This window comes from Phallusia mammillata, chromosome 7 (assembly GCF_965637545.1).
Source record: "Phallusia mammillata chromosome 7, kaPhaMamm4.hap1.1, whole genome shotgun sequence".
Lineage (NCBI taxonomy): Eukaryota > Metazoa > Chordata > Ascidiacea > Phlebobranchia > Ascidiidae > Phallusia > Phallusia mammillata.
Window position 1 is genome coordinate 20534547 of NC_137258.1, and position 11726 is coordinate 20546272.

At 35.5% G+C, this 11726-nt stretch overlaps 1 protein-coding gene across 1 annotated transcript; it reads left to right on the plus strand.

The window, feature by feature from the left end:
- The first annotated feature begins 9627 nt into the window (after positions 1–9627).
- Positions 9628–11612, plus strand: LOC145237101 (uncharacterized). Its single transcript, XM_080099844.1, has one exon. It carries the CDS (start codon positions 9675–9677, stop codon positions 10590–10592), a length of 918 nt encoding a protein of 305 aa, XP_079955970.1. The 5' UTR covers positions 9628–9674; the 3' UTR covers positions 10593–11612.
- Positions 11613–11726: the final 114 nt, after the last annotated feature.

Below are 11726 nucleotides of genomic sequence, written 5' to 3' on the forward strand. Positions count from 1 at the left end.
AACGATGTAAAAGATTAAAATGCAGTCTTCTAATCACGAGTCCTATTCATTTGCAGACGTGAGTGAAAAGATGTTGACTAGAAGTGCTCATCAGGAGTAACACCATTGCGGACAGCATCTGCACATCATCTACGCAATGTCCCAGTTTGGGAACTGTACATGGTTTCCCACAATATTTATATATTGTAAATATAAGTTTTGTTACTACAACGCGGTATTCAAATGTTATTCGAATACCAAATCGCAAATACTTTATAATTTTGACAATGAATATGACTTGATTTATTTGTTATGTACGCGCAATGTGGCTGACAATGTTGTATTAACTTGCAACTATTTAAAATTGACTTCTCCCTTTTGTTAGGAAGGATATATTTTTTTGACCTGACGTCGCCAGCATTAATTGCTGGTAATTATTTTTATTTTCTGACTTCAGCATTTATCGAAAAAGCTGAATAATGACTTTGACTTTCCGCTCATTGAGTGGTGACGATAATTTTGTGACATAAATTGCAAACAAGCAATTTACTTTTATTGTGACAGTTGCATTTTTTAATGCATAAAAACATTAATTGCTGTTTATTTGGTGTTTGACAAATGGAACCGTTTGTGTTTCGCATTTTTAGTTTCGTCTTCATTTGACAAATTCTCCAGTGGAGAAGATAATGCTTTTGTATTACGACAATGTCAAACTTGCATAACAAAAAGTTGCATGGGCTTAGTTTGACAATTTGTATTAATACCTCAATATTTTGACGTGTAAGTCTAATTCGACTTTTAATAATATTATCACTTGACATTAGCGCATCGTTTGCGTTTACGATTTCCATGACTTACCCAAATGGGTGAAATTAAATTGCATTTATTGTATTGTGACGATTGAAATAACATATTTATTTTTGTGTTTATTGACCGTTGTTTTTTCGCAATAAAATATTCGTTTGAAAGACAAAACTGATATTGTCTCGAGCTATCTAAAAAAAGATGAAATTACCAGATAAGAAAAACACAAACATAATAAGTTATCGATACACAAATGACTGGTATTTCTATTCAGTGAAAATGCAACCTATAGAAACGCCACAAAACTATTGCCTTAGAAACATATACATGCGTAGGGTCAAGACTAACATAATGAAAAAAACATTCTTAACTTAATGATCTAAATCTAAAAGAATGTTATTGCCATGTGTATGAAGGCATAACTAGAAAATGCATGTTTGCGTACCAACGCGCGATACAAGACGGAATTTTTAATTAGCCTATGATTTGACGCGGTGTGAGTTAGCTGTAAACGATGCGATTACGAATAATTAGCTGGTTTGGGTTTGGTTTAATTTGCTACGGGAGTCAAGATGTTAACACTGTGAAATTTATGTAGGTGTTTTTAAAATATTTTCGATAACAAACATATTTAGTGTTGCAATTGTGATCACTTGTACAGTCTCGTGCCATCACGACATAACATGAAATCTACACCTTCGTCCCATTGTCTTTCGTGGAAACCGCCAGTGAAGCTTGTTTCTCTTCGTGTGGGAGCCGGTTTGACAACAAAATTGTAATAATCATCATCAGCGCCAGAAAACACTCGTAACGCTGTAATCGGCACCTCCAGACCTATACAGCAAGTGGGAAAGCTCTGAGAAGCACCGTCGACTGCAGATCGCGTTTCGATGACAACGTGTGGAGCCCCTATATATACATGTAGCATATGCTTCGGGATTCATTCGACAAAATTGGTTCCTTGCGAGCAACAGCGAAAAAAAGAAAAATGCTGAGAATCGAAACAGAATCAGCAAATCTCTATTCCCGATTGGAAGGAGTGACTTGATGCTTCTGGTTAGCAACTGCAATTAAATGGAAACATGATCAACTAAACGGCGACGACAGTTGTGTTTTGACAAAGGTGTCAATCTATACATCAACAATTCTACTCAAAGGTAAGAAGATGTCACTTTAAGCAATACAAAATTAAAGCATAAACTAATCTGGTTAACAACGTTAAAGAATAAAATGCAGTTTTCTAATCGCGAGTTTTATTCATTTGCAGACGTGAGTGAAATGATGTTGACAAGAAGTGCTCATCAGGAGTAACACCATTGCGGATAGAATCTGCACATCATCACAGCAATGTCCCAGTTTGGGAACTGTACATGGTTTCCCACATAAGTTATATATTGTAAATACTATTTTTTTTATTACAACGCGGTATTCAAATGTTATTCGAATACCAAATCGCAAATACTTTATAATTTTGACAATGAATATGACTTGATTTATTTGTTATGTACGCGCAATGTGCCTGACAATGTTGTATTAACTTGCAACTATTTAACATTGACTTCTCCCTCTTGTTAGGAAGGTAATATTTTTTTGACCTGACGTCGCCAGCATTAATTGCTGGTAATTATTTTTATTTTCTGACTTCAGCATTTATCGATAAAGCTGAATAATGACTTTGACTTTCCGCTCATTGAGTGGTGACGATAATTTTGTGACACAAATTGCAAACAAGCAATTTACTTTTATTGTGACAGTTGCATTTTTCATTGAACGAAAACATTTATTGTTGTTTATTTGGTGTTCGACAAGCGGAACCGTTTGTGTTTCGCATTTTTAGTTTCGTCTTCATTTGACAAATTCTCCAGTGGAGAAGATAATGCTCGTGTATTACGACAATGTCAAACTTGCATAACAAAAAGTTGCATGGGCTTAGTTTGACAATTTGTATTCATACCTCAATATTTTGACGTGTAAGTCTAATTTGACTTTGAATCATATTATTAACTGACTTTAACGCATCGTTTGCGTTTACGATTTCTTTGACTTACCCAATTGGGTGCAATTAAATTGCATTGATTGTATTGCGACGATTGAAATGACATTTGCATTTTTTATTTATTGACCATTGCTTTTTGCAATAAAATATTCGTTTGAAAGACAAAACTGATATTGTCTCGAGCTATTTGAAAAAAGATGAAATTACCAAATAAGCAAAACACAAACATAAGTTATCGATTCACAAATGACTGGTATTTCTATTTAGTGAAAATGGAAACTACAGAAACGCCACTAAACTATTACCATGAAAACATACAGATCCGTGGGTTCAAGGCTAATATAATGGAAAAAAGATGCTTAACTTAATGATCTTAAAAAATGTTATCACGGTGTCTATAAAAGTATATCTAGAAAATACATGTACCCATACCAAAGCAAGATACAAATGAAATTTTAAATCAGTCTACGATTTGACTCATGTATGTTGGTTGGAAACAGCATGTCGGCAAATAACTCCGTCGTCGACGTGTGGTTCAGTTCGCTACCTTCACAAAAATGATAACATCATCAAAATTATATAGCCGTTTTCAAAATATTTCCATGACACAAACATGTTTAGTGAATTGCAATTATGATTACTTGTACAGTCTCGTGCCATCATGGCATAACATGAAATCTACACCTTCGTACCATTGTCTTTCGTGGAAACCGTCAGTGAAACTTGTTTCTCTTCGTGTGGGACCCGGTCTGACAACAAAATTGTAATAATAATCATCATCAGCGCCAGAAAACACTCGTAACGCTGTAATCGATATCTCCAGACCTATACAGCAAGTGGGAAAGCTCAGAGAAGCATCGTTCAACTGCAGATAGCGTTTCGGGCCTCTATTGTGGAGCACCTATATATACAGGTAGCATATGCTTCGGGATTCATTCGACAAATTTGGTTCCTTGCCAGCAACAGCGAAAAAAAGAAAAATGCTGAGAATCGAAACAGAATCAGCAAATCTCTATTCCCGATTGGAAGGAGTGACTTGATGCTTCTGGTTGGTAACTTGCAACTAAATGGAAACATGATCAACTAAACGGCGACGACAGTTGTGTTTTGACAAAGGTGTCAATCTATACATCAACAATTCTACTCAAAGGTAAGAAGATGTCACTTTAGGCAATACAAAATTAAACCATACACTAATCTGGTTAACAATTTAAAGAATAAAATGCAGTTTTCTAATCGCGAGTCTTATTCATTTGCAGACGTGAGTGAAATGATGTTGACTAGAAGTGCTCATCAGGAGTAACACCATTGCGGACAGCATCTGCACATCATCACAGCAATGTCCCAGTTTGGGAACTGTACATGTTTCGTGCATGGTTTCCCACAAAAGTTATATATTGTAAATACTATTTTTTTTTATTACAACGCGGTATTCAAATGTTATTCGAATACCAAATCGCAAATACTTTATAATTTTGACAACGAATATGGCTTGATATATTTGTTATGTGCACGCAATGTGTCTGACAATGTTGTATTAACTTGCAACTATTTAACATTGACTTCTCCCTCTTGTTAGGAAGGTAATATTTTTTTGACCTGACGTCACCAGCATTAATTGCTGGTAATTATTTTTATTTTCTGACTTCAGCATTTATCGAAAATGCTGAATAATGACTTTGACTTTCCGCTCATTGAGTGGTGACGATATTTTTGTGACATAAATTGCAAACAAGCAATTTACTTTTATTGTGACCATTGCATTTTTTAATGCATGAATACATTAATTGCTGTTTATTTGGTGTTTGACAAATGGAACCGTTTGTGTTTCGCATTTTTAAATTTGCTTTCATTTGACAAATTCTCCAGTGGAGAAGATAATGCTTTTGTATTACGACAATGTCAAACTTGCATAACAAAAAGTTGCATTGATTTAGTTTGACAATTTGTATTAATACCTCAATATTTTGACGTGCAAGTCTAATTTGACTTTGAATCATATTATTAACTGACTTTAACGCATCGTTTGCGTTTACGATTTCTATGACTTACCTAATTGGGTTAATTTAAATTGCATTTATTGTATTGTGACGATTGAAATGACATTTGCATTTTTCGTTTATTGCCCATTGCTTTTTGCAATAAAATATTCGTTTGAAAGTCAAAACTGATATTGTCTCGAGCTATTTGAAAAAAGATGAAATTACCAGATAAGCAAAACACAAACATAAGTTGTCGATACACAAATGACTGGTATTTCTATTCAGTAAAAATGCAAACTAAAGAAACGCCACTAAACTATTGCCCTAAAACATATATATGCTTGGGTCAGGACTAACATAATGGGAAAAAAGATGCTTAACTTAATGATCTTAAAAAATGTTATCACGGTGTCTATAAAAGTATAATTAGAAAATACATGTACCCATACCAAAGCAAGATACAAATGAAATTTTAAATCAGTCTACGATTTGACTCATGTATGTTGGTTGGAAACAGCATGTCGGCAAATAACTCTGTTCAGTTCGCTACCTTCACAAAAATGATAACATCATCAAAATTATGTAGCCGTTTTCAAAATATTTCCATGACACAAACATGTTTAGTAAATTGCAATTATGATCACTTGTACAGTCTCGTGCCATCATGGCATAACATGAAATCTACACCTTCGTCCCATTGTCTTTCGTGGAAACCGTCAGTGAAGCTTGTTTCTCTTCGTGTGGGACCCGATCTGGCAACAAAACTGTAATAATCATCATCATCAGCGCCAGAAAACACTCGTAACGCTGTAATCGATACCTCCAGACCTATACAGCAAGTGGGAAAGCTCTGAGAAGCATCTTTCGACTGCATATCTCGTTTCGAACATACATTGTGGAGCACCTATATATACAGGAAGCATATGCTTCGGGATTCATTCGACAAATTTGGTTCCTTGCGAGCAACAGCGAAAAAAAGAAAAATGAGGAGAATCGAAACAGAATCAGCAAATCTCCATTCCCGATTGGAAGAAGTGACTTGATGTTTCTGGTTGGCAACTTGCAACGAGACAGAAACATGATCAACTAACCGGGACGACAGTTGTGTTTTGATAAAGCTGTCAATCTATATTCAACAATTCTACTCAAAGGTAAGAAGATGTCACTTTAAGCAATATCGTGAAATCGTTTACTGAGGTTCTTAACAACGCAAAATATTAAAATGCATGCAGTTTGCTAATCGCGAATCTTATTCATTTGTAGATGTGAGTGAAATGAAGTTGACAAGAAGTGCTTATCAGGAGTGACACCATTGCGGATAATATCTGAGCAACATCTAAGCAATGATTTTTGGGAACTGTGTTCTCAACTATAGGGTTTCCCACAGTGTACATATTTCTTTTGTTACTGGAACGTGGTATTCGAATACCTAATCGCAAATATTTTATAATTTTGACAACGAATATGATTTGATTCGCATTTAGTTGTTACATACACATAATGTGTCTGACAATGTTGCATTAACTCGCAACTATTGACTTTGACTGCTTGTTAGGGAGGTAACAATTTTATTAAATGACGTCGCCAGCATAACTTGCTGGTAATACAAGTTTTTTTTATTTTTTATTTCGTGACTTGAGCTTTTATCAGAAGCTGAATAATTACTTTGACTTTCCGCTCATTGAGTGGTGACGATATTTTTGTGACACAAATTGCAAACAAGCAATTTACTTTTATTGTGACCATTGCATTTTTCAATGCCTGAAAGCATTTATTGTTGTTTATTTGGTGTTCGACAAGTGAAACCGTTTGTGTTTCGCATTTTACTTCGGCTGACTTTCGACTATTTCTCCAGTGGAGAATGCTTTTGTATTACGACGATGTCCAACTGGCAACACAAAATTTGCGTTGACTTGCTTTATCAAAGTGTATTCGTATGTTAACATTTCAACGTGTAAGTCCATATTGAGACTTTAAACAATGTTTTATCAATTGACTTTACGCATCATTTGCGTTTACGATTTCTATGACTTACCCAATTGGGTGAAATTAAATTGCATTTATTGTAACTTACTTGTGACGATATAAAATGATATTTGCATTTTTCATGCAATAACTGTGGCCGTTTCCAAATAAATATTGTTTGAAAATCGCATTTAGTGTTTATTACAGGATCTTTCCGGCAAATAGTAGGCATTTTATGTCGACGATCACTGATATATACATGGAATTATCTGTAAGAATGATTGACGAAGCAACAGCGCTTCCTAATCAAAATCAGTCAGCAAATGTTTGAAAATCAAAACTTTTTCAGAAATGTAAACATAGAGTTATCATTTTGACAAAAACAAACATTATCAAACTGTATTTGACTGTCAGGTAGATTACAAAAACTTTGTACTTCACCGATAATGGACTTACTGGTAACTCACAAAAATTCATTGCTTAATCAAGACATAACGCACTTTGCAGAGAAAATTATATTAGCCTTTTAGTTTCAAGTTAGACTCTATTTTTATCCCAATTTTGTGTTGATCGTGTTATTTGTCATTTTAAACGAAAGCGATACACTCATATTGCATGCGTTGACGATTTGTCTGGAATGAAATGAGTCCCAAATCACACTAAATTTTGATTCTTCATTAAGCGTTTTGTACATTGCTGCCAAACATACTGTGCATTCTTGCCAAAATACGCAACAAATATAATATGAATCACAGTACGCCAGGCCCATTGAAGGCGCTATACCGAATCAGAATTTATGTTCATCTTAACTGAATTTATGTTCAAATATAACATGGTTAGAAATTCGCAGCTCTCAAGACATTTAAAGGTACAACGAAGGCTACAAGTGAAGTCTATAGTGAAAAGTATTTTTTATGCCACACACTTTTACTCCTATACGTAAATTAAACACTTTTGTAATGTTTCAATTACTGCATGTAGTTTGCATTAGGTAGCTACAGAATTGCGGGTTTAGGCTACTATTACTTGTAGCAGTCAGCAGGAATTTAACTTGTAATTGTTGAAAATAAGACAAAATAGGGACTCAAGTCAGAAACAAGGACATTTCTTAGAAATAAGGAAAAGGACGGTATGGCAGCCCGGGCTATAGTGAACACAATTTGTAGCTGCAAAAATGCTTAAAACGAACTTTGAAATGGGCCTATTGTTAACCTGCAAGCGTTAAAACGAACAGCTGTTTTCTAATGAATCGGGATTGATAAAGCCACTTTATAAGCATTTTTAAAGCAAACAAACAACAAATCAACAATTATTGTACTTGAGAACTTGTATTTAATATAATTGTTTTCTGCTGCCTTGTTTAATGTATGCATAACTACTCATGTAACGTAGTGACAAATCCGTTTTATTCAAATTCGGAACTCATTAACTGCAGTGTTCATATTTTGATTGCTTCATTTCCGGCGCGATATTTTAATTGGCGTTTTTATTAAAACAGCTTTAAACGTCGTGCAGGCAGCATGGCTTGAGTGAGGAGATTTAAGTTCGTTTCAGTGTGGATAATATTTTTCTACATGCCAGAAAAACTAGTCATGACCGAAACAGTTATTTATACTTTGTATTTAAAATGCAGACACTTTATTGTCTTTCTGAAGTCGTGTACTCAGTAAGCACTCAGTCAAAAATTAACCAGTAAGTAGGTGGAAATCGAAAAGGACGCCAAAATACGGACAACCGAAAAGTTGTATTTTCATACGAAACGAAACAACTTTTAAAACAAATCTTTGCATTTTACATGAAACAAGACATATCAATTGCGAAATATTTTGCCATAAACAATCTATTTCAGCAACTTCTTGTCTGTAGAAAATGTTTCGTGTATATCACTACATTTCAGATCTAGGTTTACTTCCCTGTGGCAGGGATTTGACTGTCATTTCACTAAGTTTGTTTCTTGTAATTGTTAAAAAAGGGACTCAGGCCAAAAACAAGAACATTTCTTAGAAATAAGGACAAAGAATTTTACTAAGACACTACCGTTCAAAATAAGGACAAATCTTAGAAATAAGGACGTTATGGCAACCCTGCCAATCAGCAACAAAAATAGGTTTCACTTTTTTCAAGCTAAAACGAGTTTGACCATAGTTTTCATAGAGTTGTGCATATCGTCTTAGGTAAGTGACAGACAGCGTATTCATCCACCCTTTCGTTATAATTTTGATACATGGTTTGTATAAATGTTGAATATTCCATGATGGGTATCGCACTTAAAGCAAGTGTTTTTAAAGCAAACTGTTTTGTCTTTGTTGTCGAGCCCAAAATATATCTATTGGCACGTTTCATAAACGTGATGATTGTAATGAAAGTCGTCAGTAACAGACAAAACACGAAGTCTGGAGTTGACACGTTTGTCGGTCAAGTTCCGACTATTTTAAAGTTGCAGAGTTTCGAAATGCAGTCACATCTTTTGACTCATGCAACGCAAATAAACTTTAACTGCAGTCTGTATAGCGCATTGGGAATTTCACAGATAAGCGTTAACTCATTTGCGGTTTTATGATAGCAAACGATCTCTTTTTATTGATGTGGTCTTCCAATCTGTCGAACAACAAAGCTTTAACAACCTGAATGCTTATTCTAAACATTTTATAGCGACAAACAGAGATTTTCAACTCAATTTTGTAACATCGTTTTCATATTTAATTTTAGGTAATTTGCTTTATTATTGAGTTTTTGTTGATTAGTGTAACACTTGTACTGTAAGACAAGTTTTGATAAACACGGTTACTATTACGCTTATACACCGAAAAAACAAAAAATGATGTCATTATCGTTGCTGTTCGTTATCGTGACTCATTTAAAACGAAGCATTTAAAGCATTAAAGCATTATTTGCAGATGTTACAGCAGTTCAGCTCTTAGAGGTAAAAAAAACTAGGTTTCGAAAAAATGGTTTACTTGGAATTAGCAAGTTTGGTGGTCAATGGTGTTTTCGGAATTTTTGCGACATACATGCTTATCAGCCTGGGATATTTCCAAATCAGAAGCTTTAAGGAAAACCCGTTTGGACAAGGCGATGTGACCATTCGAAACGGACACTTGCTCCGTATATTCTGCATCGCAGGAACGTTTTTTGCTTGTCTGCATTTTTGGACGGTATTTATCCGACATTTTGTTGCTGACAGTGACAACACATGCTACGCCTTTGGAATTTTGTGGCTTCTTACTTATGCTCTGGGCATTATGTGCAGCTATATTTTCCTATGGTTTCGACAGTATGTCATCAACAACAACCCAAAGATGCCTTATCTGCGGAACAAAAAGGTCACCGTGCTCAGTTACTTAACCCTCGTCTTTCTGATTATCGGAGCTGTGATGATCTTTCTCGCTGGTTCGCGGCTGATATTTTTCTCACAATGTTCACAAAACCCTGACCAGGCTAGACAAAAGCTGTACACGATAATACTATCCGGGATTTTGCTTTCTATTACAGTGATTGGCCAGCTCCAATTGCTTGTCCTGTTTATCATGCCAATTATAAAGAGCAGACAGCAAGTGGGACAAAGCGTGGTCTCGGAGTCGGGGACCAGTCCAATGGACATAGTGCATCGGTGTATAGCTGCAGCAGTTATTTGCACCTTCAGTGATGTGGCAGCGGCTGTAGTGACTATTGTCATTGAGAGCTCGGTGGGTCAGCTTATCTACGATCTGAATCTGTTTGTCAACATAATCTGCTGTCTTGCAAGCTTCAAAAACTGGCAAAAGCTATTGAATCCTTTCGAGTATCGCCGCTTGCTGGCTAGAATTGCGATGCAGGGAGATTCCAATACACATATGTCAACGGAGGTTACCACAACTGGACAATAGAACTATGTACATAAATTTTGTCAAAAAGTTGTCCTTGTGCGTTTGCTTGTTGTGCTGTTGTCTTTATGGTGTTGGGGCTTAAACTTTTTGTCTATAACCTTTCTGTAGTAAACGAACCAATTATATACCTAATCACCAGTGGTGGGATTCAATTTTGTGTGAGTCGGTTCTATCACAACAGTCATATTTTTCAACCCGTTTGTCGATAGTAAATCCATTGACAGTAACCAGTAATGCTAACCGGTTCGCTGATCTCATAAAATTTCGTGAGACGGTTCTATAGAACCGATGAGAACCGGTTGAATCCAACCACTACTTATCACGCCTGGGACTTCTGCGTAATGTCTTGATCTTTTGACGAACTATGTTGTATGCTACGTTTCTTCTAATAATAAGATAAAACAGAAAACCAAAGATCGTTTTCGGACTGCATCACTTTGAAACGTTTTCTTGTTTTTAAGATAATCGCAGTCATCTTCCATTGGGTCCCGCTATTCCGTGGTTGGGAACCACCACCTTGAGCATTATCGTACACAGCTTATATAAGTGTGAATATTTAGAATTTTTTTATAGTTGTGAATACGCTATGAAGAAAAACATTTGGGTTCAAAGTCCCAGTATATCATCAATAAGTTAGAAGTCAGGACGCGTGTAATGTTGAAATTTTCACAGTACTTGCTTTATTCAGGAGTCATCCGTCAAGAAAAGATATCACTAAAATTATATCATGTGATTGCTTAATTTTGACATTAAATGTACGCAGAATGACAAAATATACCAAACACGCTTAAATTGGCATTTTTTAGCGTCTTTGAAACGGTCGTGACTCGGGTCAAGTTATTTCTTAATGAGCTACTTCCGGACCCTAACATGTTTTGACACGGATTATAACATTGCTGGTATGTAAGGATGCCCTAAATATGTCACCATGGTTTTTCCCGCGTCGAGTATATGCCAGAAGCCTGGCAACATATTGACAGTTAATAAAATTAATTGCCCTGTGAATAAGTGCAAGTTGAATGATCTTTGTTCTATGAGGATAAGAAGAGGGTTCACAAAATGCCAAGTTGTAAAGGAACTTAGTTGTGGTGTATGTATAGCATGTTTTAAGAGTTCCCTACCAACCTGGAACTA